General features: G+C 36.2%; 1 protein-coding gene across 1 annotated transcript in view; it reads right to left on the bottom strand.

Moving 5' to 3' along the window:
• Positions 1–24,690, bottom strand: part of DIAPH3 (diaphanous related formin 3) — a 445,841-nt gene that overhangs the window by 88,541 nt on the left and 332,610 nt on the right. Inside the window, exons 26-27 of the mRNA XM_045566830.1 lie at positions 21,564–21,659; positions 21,018–21,077 (exon numbers count right to left, since the gene is read on the bottom strand). Of these exons, the coding sequence (XP_045422786.1) occupies positions 21,018–21,077; positions 21,564–21,659 (156 nt within the window). The remainder of the gene's footprint in view (positions 1–21,017; positions 21,078–21,563; positions 21,660–24,690) is intronic.

Raw genomic sequence — 24,690 nt, 5'->3', positions numbered from 1 at the left:
AGAGTCTCTGGCTGCTCTACAACTGTGCTAGTTAAGGGATCGACAGAAGGAACAACAAATGGCTACAATTAGCATTCGCCCTGCTCCCGCAAAAAGAATTTCATTGCTATGGCAACGGGAGTTGCCCAGACAACATAGGGCTTTGGCTGAGAACAGCATACCGCATAATACCAAGTACGGAACAAAATAGCCGTAGATCAGGTTCTCTCTTCACGGCACAAAGATCTCTGCCATCATATTTAAGTTTAATTAACAAGAACTGATTTCTTAATTTTGGGAGCCAAGGTTCTGGGTGTTAACAGCCTGAAACAAAATATCATTATTGATCCATACTTTTAAAATTCCAATAAAATAAAGAATGATTACATTAGAATCCTCTTAACTTGATTTTTCTATTTAACACCTTATGAGGCAGCCCTTTTACTGGTGCAAGAGTGTTATTTACAAATCCATTTTTCCTCAATTAGTTGCTATGATATAAATGTATACAACTTGTGAAAAATTAACATGTGCTCCCTTATACCTGGATATTCAACCAAGCTCTGGATGGATGTGTGTAACTGTATGAAGGAAGGAGCAACCACATCTAAGCAACTTACATTAGGAGCTACAATCTTGCAGGTCTTCTAAATCATGTAACATGCAACAGCAGAATATCTATTATACTGTATTTGAAGTAAACTTTTGAAGTAGTAAACTAAAAATATCTTGAAATTGGTTTGGTAGTAGTACTACGAGTAAAATGGAAAAATTAATCAAATGACATAAAAATAACTTATCCCAGCCACCATTAAATACCTCTGCACTCAAGCTACATAATTGGATCAGTGCCACTCATAGTCATGTAAACCATTCTATGGATCCGATCCAGGAGCACTTCTTAATGAGCTAAGCAGAAGGATATATTCAAGGAACACAGGACAATGAGGCCAGTTGGTATGATCTTTCAGATGACAGTCATGTTTCTAAGGTTTTTAAAACTCAAATATTTCCACAGTATAGTCTCTTTCCCAGCCAACATCCTTGTCAGTATAGGACTAAACATTATCATCAATAATAACAGTTAACATTTATTGAATGCATAGTGCTTTGCATGGCTTATTTAATATTCACAAATACCCTATAAGGTGGGTGTAATTTATAGCCACTGATAGATAAGAAAACCAAGGTGCAAAGAGGCTTAGTAACTGCCAGCATAGAAGCAGCAAAGCTGGGATTCAAAACTGAGTCTGCCACCAGGCGTGGTGGCACACATCTGTAGTCCTAGCTATTTGGGAGGCTGAGAAGGAAGGACCACTTGAGGCCAGGAGTTCAAGGCCAGCCTGGGCAACACAGTGAGATATCACCTCTAAAAAAAAAAAAAAAAAAAAAAATCAAAACTAAGTCTACTCTGTAAGGTTTTTGTTACTTCAGCTACATTATAAGAGTTATACCACAATGAGTAATAATGTAGTCATTTTAAAGCTTCAGTCTCTTTTCAGATCAAAAGTATAAAATGTATAATTGGAAAAGTCTAAATAAAAATTATTGGTTTATATGAGCATAATGATGTTCAATTTAATCAGTTAAGTTTTAAAAAATAATTATCTGGGGATGTGGTTAAGGGGGAGGTGAAGAGAATGAGAACACATTAGCTAGTTTTGGTTTTGGTAAAAAAAAGCCTGAAAACATAAGTAAACAGCCCAAACAGAAATTATCTCCCTTAATAACACATGTAGACATTTATTTTCATTTTATAAAAGATTATTTTAGAAAGTAAATACTACATTAGTGGTAAGTAGCCACTAATGAAAGTTACAAATATTTTACTGCTTTATGGCTTTTTAAATGCTATCTAAATGGTTCAGATACTATATTATTTAGTTCCTAGGTTAATGCCAATCACATTGGGTTACAGAACAAAAGCAGAAATAATTTTAGGGTTAAAAAACTATTTTCATAAATACAAAAACTTGACTAAGTCTAATTTTAGTCCAATCTATAGTTAAAGGGCAAATATTGGAATACTTTCTAAGATATTCAATATCTGACATTTTTACTTTTCCATGAATCACTATTTATACAATTCTAATTTATGAAATCAAGAGTTTTTGTAAATCATCAAACTTCTGACAAAAGGCAGTATGAAGTTTTTTTATGACTCCAAATGATACAGTAATACAAGCCTGAAAAATATACGTTTTTATCATACTGATTTTTTAGAACTCAGAACTGCACTGCATGGGGAAAATTCCTTCATTTTGGATACGTTTGGACACGGGCAATACTGATATTTTTGAGTAGATAAAGAAGGTATAAAATAAGAGGATAGAAAAGCAAACGTCCTCTCATGACACTGCCTGATGGCTGGTATTTTCCAAATAATATCTATATTTTTATTTTTGATCATAATTACGCTTGTCATTTATAATGACAGAACAGTTGTGCTTTCCATCCAATTTGTTATAAACACATTTCTTGTGCTTATGGATATTTTAGGATAATAGAAGCAAAATTGTAAAAGTACCCACCAATATATTAGGATCAAACAAAATAATGTATGTGAAAGCACTCTGAAAACTGTAAAGTGCTATAAAAATGTGTTTCACCAAAAAGGCATTAGCTTTTATAGACTCAAAGAGATCACCCTTGATATTACTTATTTTAAGTAAATCGAAGGAGAAAAGAAGATAAAGTATATAAATTACACATCCCTTCTAATCTCTCTCTATTTCTAAAGCCCTCATCTAAGCCATCTCCAGCCTCCTCCTCCTGGGATACCTTCACTTTTTAGCTATTTAACTAATTTAAATGCATGCTAAACTCAAGTGAAATACCTCAGCTGATTTTTCCCATTTACTTTGTCACAAAACAGGAAGTAAACACAACTCCCATATTCACCATCTTTTTGCCCTCTACTTCTGATATTTTTGAGTGCATCTTCCTTTCCAGAAAAAGTAATCTCCTGATTCCATTCAAAGAAAGGCAATTTATTGAAGTGATTTGGAGAATGGAATTTGCTGTCACAGACCTGGGTTTAATTCCTGGCTCTGTCATTTACCAGCTTTATGATTTTGGGCAAGTTATTTAACCTTTCTAAGCCTCAGTTCGAGACAATGTAAATAATGCACTGAACGGTGTCTGACATGTAGTAAGTGGTCAAACACTACCTACTTTATTCTTTTTGGAATCTTATCTTTCTGAAATAGATTCCCACTCCTCTCACCACTTATGTCTGGGGTAATCTACTCCCTCTGTTTTTACCATTTAGCAGTTATCAACTTGTGGACTAAAGTTCTGAGTCTGAATTCTGACTCTGCCACTTAATAGCTATAGTTATCTGCAAAAGTGCATTTTCTAATAAATATAGCACATTGAGAATGAAAATCTAAACTGCTTGCTTACAGAAAAACAAGCTCTAACTTGTTTTTTTTTGAGAGAGAGTCTCACTCTGTTGCCCGGGCTAAAGTGCCGTGGCATCAGCCTAGCTCACAGCAACCTCAAACTCCTGGGTGCAAGTGATCCCTCTGCCTCAGCCTCCCAAGTAGCTGGGACTACAGGCATGCACCACCATGCCCGGCTAATTTTTTCTATATATATTTTTAGTTGTCCAGCTAATTTCTTTCTATTTTTAGTAGAGACGGAGTCTCGCTGTTGCTCAGGCTGGTCTCGAACTCCTGAGCTCAAACGATCCTCCTGCCTCGGCCTCCCAGAGTTCTAGGATTACAGGCATGAGCCACTGCACCTGGCCTCAAGCTCTAACTTTTAAAACCTGAAAGTTCCAGATTAGCCTACTTAGTCACTGAAGAAGGCAGATCTCAGATCAATCACCCTTGTGTCATTTGGATTATTATCAATGCTGTCACACCAAACCTCAAATACTTTCTTCTATCAATTCCTCAATTAACTGACTCTTAATCCTTAATATTTATTTGAACTGTTACTATATGCTAGGCTCTGTTGAGAACTTTCCGTGCATTACCTGATTTTTAGCCTCACAATAAACCAAGGCTGGAATGATTATGGTCCCATTTTATGGATGACAACACTGAAGCATAAGAAGCAAGTAACTTGTATAAGTTTACACAGCTAGTAGAGTGGTAGCCTGTACTCTTAACCTCTGTTCTATACAGGTATAGTTAAGATCATTATATCCAACTGACCTATGAACTTTATGTTCAATGTTTAATTTTTGTAGTAAATGCTTATAAGTTCTGTGTTATTCATGCAGCTCATATTTTATATATATATTCCTTAGAGTTAAAACTACATAGAGGCAGATTGAGCACTTATTTTCAATTATTTAGAAGTCATAGAACTTGTTTCAATACCACACAACTTCTAAGCACTAAATAAATGTTCATTGATAATGAAGAAAATGTGCACAGCCAGGGCAAGGTCAAGGTAGCATCACCCACATGGTAGAAATAATTTGCAATAAAATTATAAAATATTAAAACTTAATGAGCACAGTCTCAATTAGGAAATTGAAAATCTGCTCATTAGACTTGCAGATGATACTTAGTTGGGCAGGGGTTAAATGCTTTAGAAGAAAGAAACAGAATTTAAAATGGCCTTGATAGATTAGAGAAATGGTTCATCAAAAGCAGGATGAACTTCAATAAAGAGAAGAACAAAATGGTATATTTAAGAACCAAAAACATACCACACAGATAAAAAAATGAGAATGAGTGGCTAGGTGCATTAATGACATTTTTTAAAAGCCACAAATGAAACAACCTGATTACTTGTTGGCAACAGGAGCTATTTTTATCTTTACCTACCAGGGGCTTATGATTCTGGCTGCACATTGGAATCACAAAGAGATTTTTAAAAAAATATTAAAAAATACTGTGCCCAGGCCCCATCCTAGACCAATTAAATCAGAATATGTGGAGATAGGCTCTGTATTGGTATTTTTTTAAAAAAGTCTCTCAGTATTTCTAATGTGGCCAAGGTTCAGAACCACTAGAACATATAGTCATATGCTTTATACCCACATGAAAAGCCTCATGAAAATAATAATAGAACTATTATTATGTGTGATCAGACACTAGGATGTATGGTTCACAAAGAAACTGTTTAATAAGAAAATCTCATATTAATCAACGGCGATTCCAAATACTCAAAACGGATATAAGATAATCTAGATCTGCGGTTCTTGAAGAGTAGTTTCTGTATGAGTAGCATCTGGAAATAAGTGAGAAATATAGATTTTCATGCCTACCACAAACCTACTGCCTCAGGAACTCTGGGTTGGGCCCAGAAACCTTTGTGTGACAAGACTGCCCAGGTGATTCTGATACATGTTAAAGTTTGAGAACCAATGCTGGAAGCTAAGGAGCCAACTTCCTTTTATTTTCTTATTGCATCTGTTTTCTCTCATAATTACAAAATTATGAAATAGCTCCTTTCGTAAGCCATCTCAAATTCTTCCCAGAAGTAAGTAGCGTATGTAAAGTATAACTTTTAAAAAATCATAATCAACAAATACCTTCACTGTTGAAATACCTTTTATTAAGGAGATTCAGGTGGCAAATTTAGTGGGGAAAAAATATGCTAAAATTGGTATTAAAACAGTCTGGAAGAAAACTTAATTAGTTGGTTGGCTCAGTTTCTTTATCTTTCAACGAGGCTCTGCTGGCATCAAGTAGAGGCAAGTTAGTCACAATTACCTTTACAGATCCATTAAGCTGCTGTCTACTTACCCAAAACCCCCATAGAAGAAGGTGTGAGTCCATCTGAGGGTCCAGCTATCTTTTAACCAGTTATGTACCACCGGGATTTAGGTCTGTCTCTGATTTTCCTCTCTCTGTCTCCACTCCATTACTCTACTACATCAAGAGTTGATAGTATTTATTATTATCAAAGGTTAAAATGTATAAATAAAACCTACCCTTGGTCTGGCAACATTGACAACTAATCACAAATAGTAATAATAGTTTCTCCTAGTGGAGAGATAAGACAGAGGAGATAATAACATTAAACTTTCTGATTTTTCCTGAAGGATGACATAGTTTGACAAGAAATACTGAGAACATCTCCCTTCACCCCATTTCTGGTCCCTCTGCCCCACATTTTGCCAGTTATAAATAAAAGCAATTTCATAGCTAAATAAAAATGCAAAATAAGACATCATTTTGTCTAATTGGTAAAAATTCTAAAACACATCTAGTATTATTGAGGATTTGAGGAATGTACACTTCCACAGGCTGCTGGTAGGAATATAATGTAATATAATACCTTTACCCCACCTCGGCCAGTGAGGCAATATTTATTAAAAAAAAAAAACAACCTTAAAATTGTTCACATGTATTAGCTTATCCTGAAAAAACAGTGTTATTTATAGTGGCAAAATTTTTAAAAACATCTAAAAGTCAAACCCTAGGTAAAGCTGGTTTAATAATATGGCCCATACTTACAACATAACCATGCTATGGCCATTGAAATACTATTAAAAGAGGAACTTGTGCTATATGGAAAATACTCATAACACAACCTATCATACACAGCATATCTAAATTTAAAAATGCATGTACATTAAACATTTGAAAGATCAATGCCAAAATGGCAATAATGTTTACATACAAGTAGTTAGGTTATGGATAAACTTTATTTTCTCCTTTATACTTTTCTGTACTTTTAAAAAATTCTACTATTAACAGATGTTTCCAAAATCAGAAAACTCAAATATATTGGTTTCTAAACAAATTCAGTGTATGCTTTACTTTTAATGGGCATATTGAATCTCAAATGGCAGCTCAATTGGTTTAAATGCAGCAATCAAAATAAACTAGATACTAAAATACCATATTTTAGTTCTTGATTATAAATGTTAATCAAAAGGATGCTCAATCTAAAAACATAGAGAGGGAGTTTTAAGTATAAAAGAAAAATAACTGTTTATTTAGTCTAATACTATATTCTACAGAGGAAGAAACACGTTAAATGATGAACTCATGGGCACATACTCAGTAAACCACATGTTTTCTTTCCTTCCATAGAATCAACATTTTAAAAATAAGCATAGGTTCTCTTTCTCTTTCTCAATTTAAAACTACCTTAATTATTATGTTGCTAATTTGGCCTTGGAAGATACTATAGATTTCTGCAAGACAAATAATCATCCTGGGGTAAACATACACTTATTCACTTAATTCTGGATCTAACTTACCAAATAATAAAATCATGTGTTTAGGGGTAAATACAAAAGATTTTCTCTTTGGTAAAAGACTATATATTTAAAAGAAGCTAATAAAGAAGCCATTCAAATTCAAACAAATATGTAGAAGACATAGAGTTAATTTCCAGAAAATACCATGTTTCCACAACATCGTACCTAGAGTTACTGATTTTCATTATTTAATGCCAACACTGAATGTATTTATTTCTTGTCCTGAGCAGACCAGACCATGACTTTTTATATTTAGGCAAGGAAAGGGAATGGGATTAGTAGATGAAGAGAAAGTAGGTTAACAGAATGGAGAGTAACAGGCAGTGTCCAGTTTCCAGGAAGTGAGTAGCAAACCGAGTGACCAGTGTTTAAGAAGTGTTGAAAGCCTTGAGACTTATTGGAGAGGATGCCGCTGCCAAAGCCTGCAAGTGTAGCAAGAGGTCCCGGGAGCTGTCTCAGACAGTACTTCTCTCTGCCCGGTAAGACTGTGGTGGGTTGCCCTTAATGTACTACGCCTGTCATTTATTTCTCCCGGCATTTTGAAAAACAGAGCATCATCATCACTCTCATTTGAGAAACTGCCCGATGATGAATCACAATAAATTTTAAAAGATCCCTTTCTTTATCTTTTCTCCTCCTTTGGGATATGGGAAAGACTAATAAAAAGGTATGAAGTACGCTTTTCATCCAGTGATAAAATAGCACTTTGGATTAAATAAAACATTGTTCATGGTTTATCAAACATCAATTTAAGAACTCCTCAGAGTAACTATATTAACAAGATGTAATAAAAGGACTGATAATAAAAGTTTCTTAGTTGTGTCTCACATTTGCAGGCTTGAAGTTCTATAGATTTTGAGTTGTTGGCCTATGAGCACTAAAAGACAACAAGATGTTTTAACATTTTTAATGCTAAATCTAAAGAGTATTTACTGGTTGATCTTTCAGTGTGAATAGGTTGGTAAATGAAGACTTTGTTTTTATTTGCATATCATTAGCACTTTTCTGCTGCATAAATGCTTTAATGGAGAAAGTATGCACATATAATTTAATAGACCTAATTATCATATTTCAAAATAAAAAAAGTTGTCAGACCCTTTTAACCTTAAGGTCACAATAATGGACTAGGTGAGGATAAATTAAGTTGATATATGAGGTAAATGGGTGATGCTCTATTGTTTTCTTTGTGTTTCAGTGTTCCTTTATTTCATTATTCCTGTAGAAATTGGGATAAGACAGCTCCTCTGACTAATTAACCAAAAGAGGTTTGTTTGACTAATAGAAAGAGACTGCAAGCATGATTACTTAAATGATCATGTACATAGCACTTAATGATCATTATCATTTATTCTTATATTAGTGCTAATAAATGGTAAAACTGTTTAAGCCAAATGCTATCACATCACAGTAATGTACATCATGGCTAACACTAATAATTTCTAATTTACTTGGGAATCAATGGGACATTGCAGCTTTCTTAATTCATGGCAACACTTGCTTCAATAAATTTACAGACCTTTTTAAAGTAGAAAAATATTTAGTACATATCTCTTTACCTAGACTACCATTCTCTTCCAAACTACGAACAGTTCCAGCTACGCCAACTACATCCCTGACATTCAGGAGATCTGTGTAATATATTAAAAGTCACTTATTTATAAAAAAGTCAGTGTTCTAAAATGCTAATTTCACCCCTCTTGCTTACTAAGGATTCAGTGGACACAGATTAGCTATCAAGTTCTTATGCACCACTGGAAGGCTACTTTTGCTGTGAAAAGAAAAAAATAAGTGGTATTTGATTTTTCTTTATCACTCATATGTATCATTATTTTCTCTCACATTAAGAATAACTAGGGAAGAAAATAACTCAGGTGCTGCAACATCACTGGCCAATGTTATCTATAGAACAGACACAAAAAAGTTGGAGGGTTGTCCATTTTATTTGCACTTATTATCCTGAACGAGACACTAGCATTATTGACTCTTATCTCCCCCATCACTCTTTAGGAATGCACATTGAAGAGCACTTTAGTTTCTGGATGACATAAAAATAATAAGCTGAGAGCTAGAACAGAGAAGCTATGAAGAGGAAAAATGCAACATGAAATACAGTGTATTTTAGGAGAAAAGGAGGTGATTAATGAAGAAGAGATTTTAGCTTCTGGTTATACCTTAATAGGGATCAACTTACAGGCTCACACAGCTGCTGGGTGGAAGCTTCAGTTCCTCATAACTTGGGTGTCTCCAAAGCATTGCTTACAACATGCATCCATCAGAGCAAACGGGCAGGGAGAAAGCACAACAGAGCACCCAAAAGGAAAGCTGCAGTATCCTTTATAATCTAGCTAGTGACTTGTCATCATTTCTGCTATATTTAATTAGGACAATGTTTGAGAGGGGAGTGAATTTCATAAAGGTGTGAATACCAGGAAGCAGGGATCATTGGGGACCATTTTGGAGTCTGGCTACCACGGTGTTTCTATTATCATAGCTGAGTAAAATAGCATAGAGAGCTAACATGATCATATGTCACTTTTCTTTTTTTTAAATTAATAATTGCTTATTTTCTTAGTGCTTATCACTAAGACTTTCCAAACTTGTCCCCAAAGCCTATTAATACAGTTGTATGCACGGTCATTCAGATTATCTGTAAATTTTACATTTTACCCCCGGATCCTCCCTGCTATGATTTGAATGTTTGTCCCCTCCCAAACTCACGTTGAAATTTAATTGTCATTGTGACAGTATTAAGAGGAAGGAACTTTAAAAGATAATTAGTCTATGAGGGCTCTGCCCTCATTCATGGATTGATGCTGTTATTGTGGGAGTGGGTTCCTTACAAAAGGAGAAGTCTGGCCCCGTTTTGTCATTCTCTCACCCTCTCTTTGCTCTTCCACCATGGGAATATGCACTAAGGCCCTCACTAGGTGCTGGTCCCTTGATCTTGAACTTTCTAGCCTACAGAACAGTGAACCAATAAATTTGTTCCTTTTAAACCTCCCAGTCTGCAGTATTCTGTTAAAGCAGCACAGAATAGACTAAGACATTCTCTAAGAGCCCTCTACCTTTATGCTTTTTCAAGTATTATACTATTTTTTTCTGCTACCATATTTTTCATATCCAAGGGATCTTTTGTTTTCTAATTCTTTTTGTATGTATACATCTTCATATGTATGTAGGTATTCCATTAATCATTGAAATCATCTTTGATATCTCTACAATTATTATGGTGATTTGCTTCAATTTTTTCTTTTGTTTTTAATATTTTCCATGTTTACTAAGGGCTCCTTTGGTTTCTTTTTCCTTTTTTCCATGTTAATTGTTTTCCTCAAATGTCAGCTAATGAATCCTTGGCCCAAACTAATAATTTAAGAGTGAAAATTTTGTGCAAGTAAGGTTGGGTAACTAGTGGCTCTCTCTGTGGAATACTCTTGCTGACAGCTAGCACTTTGGCGAGGAGGGAACCCAAAGGCCAGTATCTGAGTCTTGTCTCTAGACTGTTCATTAGTTCCAGAGAAGTATTCTGTCACCTGCTTGGAGTATAAGCTTGCTCCAGTGTATTAAGAACTAAATGGTGGAGGGGAAACAGAGGATTTTACCATTCATTTCCACTTTTTTTCTCCTGAAGACTATCCTCTGTGTTCATATAATCCCTCTTTTTACCAGAATATCTTGCCCTTGCCTTGTATTCCCATTCTAGAGTCTCCAGCACAATTATTCCAGATAAGTCTCTCACATCCTGAAAGGGTGGAGGAAAGGGAAGTCAGTTGAGGCAGTGCAGCATGACGGTTATACATCTGCACTTTGCAGCCAGACTGCCTGGATGGAGGCTGAACTGCTCCTTTCCCAATCCCCTCATTTCCAGCTCTATGCCTCACTCCTTTTGTCGGTGGTTCCTGGTACCTGTAATTCCTGAGCTCTAAGAGTCCTGTGAGGGAAAGATCAGTCCCTTTCTCATTGGGGTACCTGGTGTGATGGGTTTGTGGGTTGAATTTTGCCCTCCCCCAAAGATATGTTGAAGTCTTAACCCCTGGTAGCTGTGAATGTTATCTCTTTGGAAATAGGGTCTTTGCAGATGTAATTAAGACAGGGCCATACTAGATTTGGGTGAGCACTAATCCAATGACTGGTGTCCTCACAAGGCGGCCACGTGAAGACACATGAGGAGAACGCCATGTGATGATGGAGGCACACGTTGGAGTGATGCAGCCACAAGCCAAGGAACACTGAAGACTGTCAGCAACCACCAGAAGCTAGGAAGGAAGCAAGGAACAGGTTCTCCCTCAGAGCCTCTAAAAGGAAAAAACCTTACCGCCATCTTGATTTGAGACTTGTAGCCTCCAAAATTGTGACAGAATAAATTTCTATTGCTGTAAGCCTCCCAATTTCTGGTAATTTGTTATGGTAGCTCTAGGAAACTAACACATCTGGATTCCAGCTTTCTCCTTACTGTAGCCGTGTCATCTTCTCCATCCTTTCTGTCTTTATACATTGTTGTTCCAGGTTAAAGAGATCTTGATTTCAAAGGAGTTGGAAATTGTTTATGTGATTCTTTCACCTGGTGGTTTTGTGGTGACTCCTAAAGAAGCTCGGGAATTTCTGCCCCAAAACATGACTCCCTGGTACAAAGAATATTTTGGGGTAGTCTTCATAAATTCTTTGCCTAGGCTGATATCTAGAAGAGTGTTTTTTTTTTTTTGAGACAGAGTCTCGCTTTGTTGCCCAGGCTAGAGCGAGTGCCGTGGCGTCAGCCTAGCTCACAGCAACCTCAGACTCCTGGGCTTAAGCGATCCTACTGCCTCAGTCTCCCCAGTAGCTGGGACTACAGGCATGCGCCACTATGCCTGGCTAATTTCTTTCTGTATATATATTTTAGTTGGCCAGATAATTTCTTTCTATTTTTTTTTTTTAGTAGAGACGGGGGTCTCACTCTTGCTCAGGCTGGTCTCGAACTCCTGAGCTCAAACGATCCACCCGCCTCGGCCTCCCAGAGTGCTAGGATTACAGGCATGAGCCACCACGCCCGGCCAAGAGTGTTGTTTTCTTAGGAAAAGATTTCAGACACATAGTTGGCACATGCCTGCAAGAAACTCAGCTGTACTAGAGTCCCTACTTTCCCTGCTATAATTCCTTCCACAGATGTAACACAGCAGCAAAACAATGCCAAACTACATGTTGGTCTAAGATGTTCCAAAAGAGTTTTAATTATTTTCCTATAGCTACTACAAATTTTTAAATATGAAATAGCTTATCCTCTCAAAAAAATGTGATGGCTCTGCTTGGCTGGTGCTCTAAAGCACACTCAGTCTGCCTCCTGCCTAACTGAACACCATGGTCACATACGGAGATCAAGTTTAGAACATTTAGGCTTTGGGGGACCATCTTACCTTTGTCACAAAGCCTGGAAGGCACCTTGGCTACTTTTCTTCCCCTCAGACTTCACCTGACTACACAATTAGTCATCTCCCTTTTCAGCTGGACCATTAATGTAAAAATTATTTTGTGTCTCCCTGATCAGTTTTCTCTGACACTCGGTAGAGATGTGTCACCCCCTGCCGCCATTGACCTTGCCTCTTATCCCCTCCCAGACTGTGACTTTCAGGAAGAGACTTTAAATCCTAATTCTCAGGGAAAACAGATGTTATCAGGTAAGACCTCCAAACTCTCCCTTGCTTGTCTGCATTCACTTCTGTTCAAACATCCTTTCTTTGCACTGTTCAGGTGCTCCGTACCTGCATTCTCAAACCCCATCCTCCGGGAACCTCACCTTAGCTACTGCTCCCCTAAGTCTTTGAGTAAAGTCTTTGTCACACGAAGGGAAAACAAACATAATATACTCATTAAATCACAAACTGTTCTAGGTCTGGCTATTTCCCTTCTCTTTCTTTCCTTCATATCCAAGCATTTAGAAAAAACAGCCTCTACTCCTCCTCCAACCAAGGCTGCCCAGCTTCAGTTTCTACCAACAGTGCTCTTCCCGAGGTGAGCACTGACACCCAAGTCCCTCAGTCTAATCTGGGCTCAGGTGCTCATCCCCCACTTTTTTTTTACTTGGCCTTTGTGAACATGAGGCTTTGGGGACCACTCTTTCCCTTTGCTTCAGTGTTACTGGTTGCTTCTGGGGAAGACTGCTCTTCTCAGGCTCCCCTTTCTCTTGCCTGTTCCTACCAAGTTGCAAAACCCAGGTGAGTCCTGCATGCCTTCCCTCCTGGGAGATCCAGTAAGATCAGTGACCACCCCACATAGATGATGCCTCTCCCTCTGTAAGCCCAGTGAACCTCCACAGTAGACAGCACCATTTCATTGTATCTTAACTGTTTCGGCTAAACAATTTATTTGTCACTGAAACTGTAAAACCACCAACCATTTGACATGTTTTCTACATTTTTCATTATGTCAATGAAAGTTTAGTTCTCAAATGGTAAACAATTATAGTGGAAATGGCTTTTACTCAAGTATAATGAAAAATTTTAGCACATAGAAATAGATAAAAATTCTAACAAATCAGTAATCAAACAACAAAACCAATAGTTCTTTATCCTCTTTTTGGGGGGAAGAAATTTGATGAAGTCAACAGATACCTTCACCAGGAAAAAAAAAAATGTCCAAACATAAAATTAAAAAAAAAGTACAGAGTTCAAGGAGCTTCTAAAGTCTGTCCATTGACTCCTGTGGAGGTGAAGAGAAACTTCCCCTTTGCCCTCAAAGTTTTGCTGAAAGATCAACTCACAGTAAGGCAGATTAATAAGAGAGAGACATTTATTTACCATGCACATGGGGAGAATCACACAGTGATTACCCAATACCCTAATGGGGTCCAGAAATTTATATACCTTCATTTTAGAGGGGAAGGAGAGATGAGGAATATAGGTAATTCTGTTTAGGGTCAATAAATGGTTACTAGGGGGGATGAATAGATACTTGGGAGAGTATGGATGGGGGAAACCGATTGACTTTTAAACGATTCTCTTTGGAAATTAAACTAAACTGAGAGATAAGTATTATATTTAAAATGATCTGGGCCAGGTTTGGTTGCATTCTTGATCTTCTTTCCTGTAATATATTGAGATAACAGGGTGGGGAAGGGAAGTCAATTGTTCCTTTGATGGGTCTGTCTGGATATGCAGAGAAAAAGAAAGCCCCTTCCAAGGCCTGTCGATCTCTAAGGCCTTTAATTCAAAATACTGTTTATACCAAGGAGTCATATTTTGGGGTGAAATTTTCTGAGCTCCTTCACTCCTTATAAGCCCAGATTCTGAACTTCTGCTACTAGGAAAGGGAGAGATTCAGAGTGGGCAAAAATTTTGAGAAGATCGTAATAATTATAGTCCACTGTGAAACAGAAGCAGAACAAGAGGCACATTAATCATAACAACTATTTTAGGGAAGTCAAGGACATTACTTTCCTTATATGATATAGTTCTTTATCTCCTTTTCACTAAATTTATTCCAGCCTTCAGCATACATCTGTGGATGCTCATTAAGTGAAAGACATTTGCTATTTCTTGCATAAATGTTCTTTTAAAACAACTTGAAGTCTTCACTACTTGAGACTTTTCGAACCTGTTCATGCTTAAGAGTCTGTTTGATAACGACTATGCCAAAAGGTTGTCCTGCCCTGACTATAAATTAGAAAAGAAAAGACTTTCCCCGTCTACCCACAGGGCATTCTTACCTAGGCAGGAGCCCTCCTGAGTCCATTCTTCCCTTTGCTTGACTACATAATAAATACAAGAGACTGATGTTTGAATAAAATGTGAAATCACCCAAATTGTTTCACATTTCTGGCCTAGAAAAATCCCCTTAAAAAATATTTAAGTCTTTTGACAGCTACAGGTAGCATTTGATTCTGCCTGAAAGCTCAAGTGTGAGGGTGTCAAAAACAATTAGAATTTTAATAGCTCCCTTTCTTAGGTTATTTGGCAGGCACAAGTTCATCAGAAAAAGAGCAAAAAATATTCTGAAGAAAATAAGCCAATGACATTTAGAAAATTATGTAATTTTACTCTATTGTTCCTTATGCTCTTTCTATTTTAAAACAGGATATAGTTTAAAAGAGATGGAAATGGTAGTTGTCAACATTTACTACTTTGATAGATAAGGTTCTCTAGATAAGGACTTGTTTGGTGTTGTCCTCACTGTTTCCAAAGAAGCCTTAAGGCAGTTAGTGCTCGGTAGACATCACTGAAAACCTTAAAAATTTCATAATTCTGCCTCAAGACAAATTCTTGCTGCTTGAGGAGGAGGTAGGTCAAGAAACAAGGGGACACAAGACTGAGCGGATCGGGGTGGCAGGGGGCTATATGTGAAGTTTTGATACGTAAACAACAAAGTCTGTCTTGTGTGCTTCCCTTAGAGTTATTTTGTAGAAAAATATGCTAATTCAAAGATATCTAACTAGCTTCACATTTAATTCTGACTTCAAATCTTAGAGTGGCAAAGCAGCTGTGCCTGGAGGCAATACAATCTTATTTCTATAAAAATCTCTCAAAGCTCCACATACAAGCGGAAGAGTAAAAATAGATAATCAAATCCAAATTAAGGCTATTAAGAATTGATTTAGTGTAAAGATAATATAGCAAGATTTTGTTTAGGTTATGGATGTTCACTAAAAATGTATAATACTTGTTTGCCTAAAATTTTGATTATGTTTTATCTTATTTTGTCACAGTTAAATAGTTTTATCATTAGGGGTTTTAATTGCATATAGTTTATAGAATTCTTCCTGATTACTCTATACCCATTTAACTGGAAAAAAAAATCCCACTGTACTACTTATGAAAAGAGAACCATCTAATGAGGATGCAATCAAACTGCAGGCAGATGCACCATAAGGTGTGGCTCGACAATTCATATTTGTGAAACCTTTGTCACAAAAAGTTTTACAGAGAGGATACAGAGTATATACGGGAAGAGAAGTCCCGGAGGAAGAGCAGGAATTAATGTACCCTGAAAAACACTAGTCACTCAGTGGTATAGCAAAGGTTATAAAGAAAACAAATAATCAAGAAATGAAAAAGAATTGAGGAAATCAAGTCCTTGAAACTCTTCTTTCAACCTTTATGACACAGGCTCCCCTATTGTGCAGTCCCCGATTTCTTGACGTCTTTTCTACCTCTCCCTCATTTCATTACTCACTGGAGTCCATTCCTAACTTCCAGTCCTTGACTTGCCATTCTCTTGTTTTAAAGAATCTCCTTTAGATAACTCGTTTTCTTATGCAGCGTTAGCAATTCTCTGTGAGGGTCTCTAAACCTAGAGCTCTACACCCTCTTTCTTTCCTCAAGCCTAGATATACCCTCTCACTCTTTCCCCATCCCCTGTAACCAATCCACACTGGCATCCAGGTGGCTATGAAGTCCTTGCAATTCCTCCCTCTTGCTTACATTTGTCACTTCAGTTCCATGTAAACTGCACAGACTTCTCATTTTCATGTTTGAAAACTTCAATAGTTCAAAATTTCGTGGCCAAGCATCAGACTCTCGTATATTTCTTCACCATCTGATCCTTTATTTTCAACTGGGCCAGCTGATTTACCAACAGCCAAACCCCACAAATCTTTATTAAAAATGCATTAATAAATACTTTAATTACCTTGACTTAAAAGAGGACATTTTACTATTTATACAGACTACAGAAAATCTTTAGGTTTGGAATATACTGTGTTGAATAAAGAAATGTGATAATGTCCTGTACTCATCAGCAGATGCATTGTTTTGTTTTAATGTTGTTACACTTTGCTTAACTAAGGGAAAGAAATTTAATTAAATAGCCCCCCAGTTCTCAGGAGTAATCCAATCACAGATTTAACCCCTGCCCCAACTGATCCCAAAACCTGTTAAAACATGGATCAGATGATCAAATATCTCCTTTTGACAACAGATAACATTTAAGGGAGGAGATGAGAGATGGTTAACTGTGTTCACAGCTGGAATTTTAAAAAGTGGCAAATCAAATCCCACTATTTCAGTGACATTTAGAGACTTGATTTTGCCTCTCAAGATACATTAATTGCTCCACTGAAGCCTAGACATAAACATGTCTGTGCATTCAATACATTCTTACTAAATACCCATGCGCCAGGTGCCATTCCAGCTCAGCACTGGGGTTATAGGAGTAAACCAGACAGATATCCTCTTTTATTGTCTTGTCTCCACTCTGACGAAACTCATGAGTAGTGTGGAAGACAGACACTGAATAAGGGCAGTGTGTGTTGTAAAACGGGAAGACTGGAGTGTTACCAGAGCAAACAACTCTACAAGATTTAGGCTGGGGTGCAGAAAGGGCCTCCTGAGAAAGCGCATACATGCTGCTGCTGCTGCTGCTTCTTGGCTCACCTTTGCCCTGGGGTTTTTGGCCTCATTTCTATTCATCCTTGAAATCTCAGCTGGGATTTCAGGTCCTTCTAGAAGCCATATCTGGATTGTCCTCACAAAGTCTGGATTGGTCTTCTGGACTTTGTGTGTTGCCTCTCTCCTGGCATTTACCAAGTGTATGGGATTATTGCTGGTCTGTTTCCCAACTAGACGGTGCATTCTTGGAGGGCATCTGTATATCTTAAGCACCTAGTGAGTACTTAATAAATTTTGCTGAATAAATAAAAATTTAGCAAGGAAAAAATAGCAAATACTTAATTTCTGCCTAGGCTTTAGCAGCCAAAGTGAAAGATAACAGGTAAAAGTTTTAACAGAAGTATCTTTGGTAGAGGTTTGGAGCACAGCACAAAGGCCAGATTATTCGCTGGGTGAGATTTCTATGCTTCCGAAACCCATTGGAGTTAGAATGCTTGAGGTCGGTTTGCCAAAATACATACTGGGACATTTTAGCCCCAAGGTCTGAGAGGGTAACTTCATCAGGACTTTTTATTCTGAAAGAAAAGATGCTGTGTATATATATAAAAAGGAACCTAAGAAGTTTGGGACTATGGCTATGATTTAAAAACGCACAGACAATACACAGATAGTAAAAGACAATAAAAGATTAAAGATACAGATAATAAGCTTAAATTTGGGTTTTGGATATATATTTTTTAACCTAAATCTTCTATGATATTTCTAAAAGGGCATGTTTATTAAAATTAATATAGATGTTTTAATAGTAAGTTTATTAAAAGAAATAAAAAGTAGCGATAATTAATTCCATAAGTGTATCATTGTAATACAAGCCTCAGACTAGGAAAATAGTGCTATCTAGTGGTTAAATTTGGGAACAAGAGATGAGGCACACCAGAGGCTAGAGAACCTCTGAGAGGTCATGTCTTAGTAGTTCAACTTCATGTTACAAGACAAAACAATGTACACATAAATCATCAGCTCATAGATGGGAAGAGGATTAGAATACTGATTCAAGCAGTTGTATTAGTATGACATGGCAAAGAAATTAAGAATTTAGATTCAAAATTTCACTGCATGACCTTAAACAAGCCATCAGACTTGTTAAATCCTTGATTATTTTTAACTATGAAATAGAGATAAAAATATTGACTATCTGACAGAATTACCGAGAAGACTAAATGAGATAATATGCATAAAACATTCAGCATAGTGCTTGGCATTTAGTAAGGCAAATAATTCAGAAATATTAGCTTATTATTATTAATATTATCATTGTTTTGCTTAGGATATAAATGAATTTCAAATAATTGTAAAAAATCTTATAAATTGTGAAAATAGGTTATGATGTCAATCTGACCAGATATATAGTTGTAGAAAATATAAAATACCAGACATTAGTTTCTTTTTAAGTACACAGAAGCAAATTAAAAAGTAAAATACGTTCAATGTTATATTTCAATCACATAGCTCAGCTGTAGGTTACTATCTCCAATGAAAATAATTTTTAGAAAGATTACTAAATGAACTCCAGAATATCATCTATTCTAAAAATAACAACCCTTTTTGCAATGAAGACATTTTCTTTACCCAAATCTTACATTTTTCAACATCTAGTCTAATAGATCTATCTCCATACACAAAATTCTTAAAGATAAATTTGGTTGTTTGGATTTATTTCTACTTGCTTAGAAATGTGAAGGGAAGCCACAACAGAAATAGCAATAGAAAGTAATTTTTTAAAATGCTTTAATCCATTACATTGATATTAAAGAGAATTTGATCTTTGTGATATATCTCCTTTGGCTTGCTGTATAATCTACTAGCTTAATTATCACAGTAGCCTTAGAACTCAAGCCAGTACATATTAGCTTATAGAAATGCTATGCTCATCTACGTTTATATATTAAACAGAAAAATCACTATTTATAATTATATCTGAGCCATTATACCCCAGACACTTTACTAACATTACAGTCTAGGACTGCCTTCCTCAAGGCCAGTATACAAAGTTATCTTAAATAATTTTCCTCTACATAAAATATAAAATACTTATTTTAATTAAGCATAGGATGAGTATACATATGTTATTATAATCATATCACAATCATTGTGTTTGGCTATGGTTGTGGTTCTTCATTTTAATGATTTACAATGGGGGCTGAGTTGTTTATCTTATTAACAATAGAAAACAACTGAAGTAACAATATGAACTCAAAAAAGAAATACAATAGGAATTAGAACTGTATTATGGTCACATGTGTGTCACTAACTCTGTACTCTTGGGAAGTTTTCAGCCTCTCTGGGTTTCTATTTATTCATTTACAAAACAAAACAATTTCTAAGGTCTAAGATAGCTCTACCCTCTAAACTTTGGCTATTATTTAGTATATCAAAATGGCTTTAAATCATAAGCCCAAATTTAAGAATTATTCACAATAAACTTCTCTGACTTATTCCAACTTTTTTCCCCTATTGTTATGATAGGGAAGGAAAAACAAAAACATACTGAAAGAAGTCAAAAAACCTACTTAAAATACTGCTGATCTTTACCTTTCCTCTCATTTATTAAGCACCTACTATATATACTTTACCTCGGGCAGCAAGGATGTAGCTATTAAGAGATCATTATATCTCTGTCTTTCCCTTATTTACCTCATAATTATTTTAGGGCACAGGTTCCTCTGTCGTCAGTCACATGTTAATATTTCTAGAACTTAACTCATCCGCACCTAAAAATCCCTTAAATGAAATCTGTCAAGTCTTTTTCCATTTACAAAGCTGAGAAACTTTGGTGACAATCTCACTCTGAATAAACAGCATTCACAATGAATAAAGGTGTTTTTGACCACAGAAGGTAAGCATGACCCCAAATATTTAACATGGTAGTAAAAGTACTAAAGTAAATAAATCCCAATCAACACAAAATGGCAGCCTGAACAGAGGAAGAAGGTTCCATGCAGTTGGGAGTGAAGGATTGGTTAGGGTTTTTGGAAAGGAGACAGCTTTACATAAATATCAGAGACTAAGTTAATTCACCATTTTAGTGATTTTAGCACATCCTTCCAAAATAATATCACATGAAGCTCATCTATATGATTTGGCCAAAATGCTGATCAAAGTAGTTTTAACTGTACTGGCAAATGTGGTAGAATAAAACAGATAACAGATTCAATACTTCAAGATGTCTAGTAAATCCACTACTTCAAATAGCATTATGAGAGCACATCGCTTTTGAAAGGGTGCACTGGACATCACTAATCAGAAACGTGTGATGGTAACTTCAAATAATTAAAAAAAAAAAAACCATTCACTCAAGACCTGAAAGAAGAACCTAACACACAACCTCAAGGCAATAATGTAAGTATGAAAAATATGAGTACACAATCTCATAACAAATACGTACATCCATACGGTTTTACTATTTTAGTTATACTGAAACTTGAGAACTTCACAGCAGTCTACTAAAATCACAGATCAATAGGATAAAAGTAGATAAGAAGAACATGCAATTTATGAATATGGTTTATTACCATGGTTACAAACTTTGAGAACAGGCCTCTGGGACATTGGACTGAGACTTTGCCGAACATCTGTTAAAAAAATATATAAAAGAAACTTAATATAGAGGTCTGTTCATCTCAAGAAGTACAACAGTATTAGACAGACTTTTTTTCCAAGGTTAAGTATTTCTGGCAGCAAAGTAATGCTTCAATACCCTGAAATACTTGAAGCAGTAATGTTATGACTTTTACTTCCCATTTAATTATGCTACTGTAAACTCCACTGGGATAAGGTACATATGGTTCTTTAGATGAGACTTGTCACACTAATCAGGATTTTCTGGGTTCAGTGCATTGATTCGTTAATGCGTTACTGACATCGGCCAACTGGAATGCGTATCTCTGACATTTGTCTGTGCAAGGGATTAAGCAAACTTATGAAACTTCTGAACAGTTGTTGCCCATAGCACTGGATTCTTGACACATGACTTTTAAAAGAATTAGGGGGGGAAAAAAAAAAGGTTCTTCTCTGTGATCGCTCCCTAGAAAGTACCATGAAGCAAGTATAGCATTCACCTTTCAGCTTTGGTGTCCTTTTCCTTCTGTCGCGGAAGGCAGCCCCGGACTGCAAGGCCTCCAGCAGACTATCCATCACTCCTGTCTCATCACCCTCTGTGAAAAGAGAAGCAGGGAATTCCATCAGCCCTCAGGGTTACCATAGCAATGTCAAAGCATACACAGAAACCGGTGATGGTGATGGTGGGGAGAAAAAAGATCAGATGCCAGGACTAAGCCAGCAATTTCAAAATAACATAGGAATTTAAGTCTCTCATAAATCAACTATCTTTTAATGAAATCTGTCTCATTAGTGCCCGTGTGACAGTCTACTAAAGAGGACCGAGTTCCATTGATTCACTTCAGAATACTGCTTTTATAGTCCAATGGCATAATAACTTTAAATGGAATGTGGTTCTAGTCATGTCTGTGTCTCGGGTCATCATAAATCACATTTCCCTTATAGAAGTGGGTTATTTTCAAGGCATCAGCCTCTATTCTAAAATCGACCAGGTGTGGGAGTGTTTTTGTTATTGAGGTTCTGTCTACACTTATCGTACAAAATTATATTTCCATGCTAACTTTTGTGAACATGCTCCCAACAATTGATTTTTCAAATCAGAAGGTAATCGTCCCTTGACTTGAGGTGACACAGAACACTCACCACAAAATTTTACAGAATGTATGAAAAGCTGATCTTCTATAATGAAAAATAAAGGCTCTCAAAAATCTGAAAGACTGCATCCCATTATGATTAGCTTAAATTGACATTCTGCATATAATTAACAAAGGATGTGGACATAGTCAATTCTCTCAACAAATAACAGATTATCCTTGTAGTATTCATAGGTATGTATACTTATCAGTGCTAAATATCATTCAAAGAAAGCAGGAGATAAAGCTTCAAAGGAACTACTGGCCCAGTCCACATTCAAAGAAACCCTAAGGACTATTTTTCCTCTCTAAAAAAGGTCATTTGCAGGCTTTCTTTATGAAATTGTATGGCTGGTACAGTGTTACAGTTAAAATAATGAAAAACTGTTTTCCCCAGGATTTTCTTTTTTGTTTTCCTTTTTGAGACACAATCCCTTTATAGAGAACAGCTGACAAGTAAATGCAGTACAATACAAATAACATACTCATTTACAGTTTATAAACAGACATATAAATATAAATATGGATCAGCCCTTTTTCCATCTGGTTCTGTTTCATATTTTTAGAAGAGTTCTAAACCTTGTAGGTGTTACAAAAAAAGGTGGGTGAGAAATAGAGTATTTGGAGGTTGTTAGTTTGCATGTAAATTTAATTCTGAAGTGGTTTGATGGCTATTTTAATTAAAACACATTAAATATTTCAGACAGTTTAATAACTAACTTTCTGGTTATTTGAAAATTTACACTCAAACTCAACTACATTTTTCCTAAAAAGAACTGAAGGTAATGTCAAATATTTAAGGTAGTGAATATATTTGATTAATAAAAGAAAACATTTAAAAATAAAAACATTTTTAATCTTTTCCAAGTAAGCATGAGATTGAAAAAAAAAATCCTAAAGTTGAAATCAAACAGAAACAAATGAAGTTGTTATCATACTGATAGCATTAATCATAAACGAAGGGGGAAAAGAACGCAAGTAACTTTTGATTCCCCTTAGTAAATTTGTTTTTGGTAATGGTACTGATGCAGTGGTTCTAAAACTATTACATATGTATTATAAGACTGAGCAGATGGGTAAATGTGTTGATGTTGTTGGCAATAGGGGTGCTCACTGAGGGAAAGAAAACATGAAATGGGAGAAGGAAAGGAAGAACCATGAAGTATTTAATTGGATTTACAGGTATCAATATAAGTTCAAGGTTAAAAAAAAATACATTTCCTAGCTTTATGGACCAAAAGTGTTCAGAGACAATGACACTACAGTATCAATGAGCATACCTAGTCCAGAACCAAAACATTTACAGAAGTCTTTGATTCTAGGGCTGAGGCCAAGAAAGCATGAAATGAGCCAGGAACACCTTGTTGTGACAGAAAATAAGAAAGTGCTAAAAAACAGATGGGGATGTGCTGAGGACAGACTGAAGGGTTGCCCTGGGAAAATTTAGGACAATTTGGGTATGGAATAAATAATGGCGGGAATGGATTATTATACACAGGGTAAAAAAGAATCATGTATCCACACTGATACTAAAAAAAAAAATAGTAACAAAACTGGATAGATATCACCTTACCCAAATAATCAAATCTGATATCACTAATGATAGGCTATTTTGACATCAACTGCCTCCTGAAGTGATGCAAAGCACAGCCTGTGTAGTACTTTGCACAAAAAGATTGACCCTGAATCTAAATGTGAGGAAACAATCATATAAATCCAAAATGAGGGGCATTCTGTGACACAACTGGCTTGGGATCTAAAAACTATCAATATCATGAAAGACCAAGAGAAGGAGGAGGAGAGAGAAATAACAAAAGGCTAGACAACTGTTCTAGATTAAAGGAGACTGAAGAGATATGACAACTAAATATAACACAGTCCTTGATTAGCTGCTAGATTGGAAAAATTACAAGTGACATTATTTGGATAATTGGGGAAATCTGAATATGGACTAGATATTAGATAATTATACTATACCAATGTTATCAGAGTGTGATAATTGTATTATGGTTTGGTAGGATAATCCCTTTGTTCTTAGGAGATAGATGCTGACATGTTTAGGCTCACTAAGCAACTTACAGTTTCATGTTCTCTGCTTCATGCTTTTGAGCACGCTGTTCTCTTGATACAGAACATCTTTTTCACTTTCTTCACCAAGCTAGCTCTTATCTCTGCTTCAAGACAGAGAACTGAGAATCCTTCCCTGACCTACGGCTAAACAGAGAGCCCTTCTGTGTCCCAGAGGCATGCAGTACATATGCCAATAAATTCTTTACAGTATTATTTTATTATTTTTTTTGAGACAGACTCTGGCTCTGTTGCCCAGGTTAGGGTAAGTGCCGTGACGTCAGCCTAGCTCACAGCAACCTCAAACTCCTGGGCTCAAGCAATCCTACTGCCTCAGCCTCCCAAGTAGCTGGGACTACAGGCATGTGCCACCATGCCCAGCTAATTTTTTCTATATATATTTTTAGTTGTTTGGCTAATTTCTTTC

Source organism: Lemur catta, chromosome 13, assembly GCF_020740605.2.
Source record: "Lemur catta isolate mLemCat1 chromosome 13, mLemCat1.pri, whole genome shotgun sequence".
Classification (NCBI taxonomy): Eukaryota; Metazoa; Chordata; class Mammalia; order Primates; family Lemuridae; genus Lemur; species Lemur catta.
The sequence above is the reverse complement of the archived record's forward strand: the minus strand, read 5'-3'. Positions and strand labels throughout refer to the sequence as shown.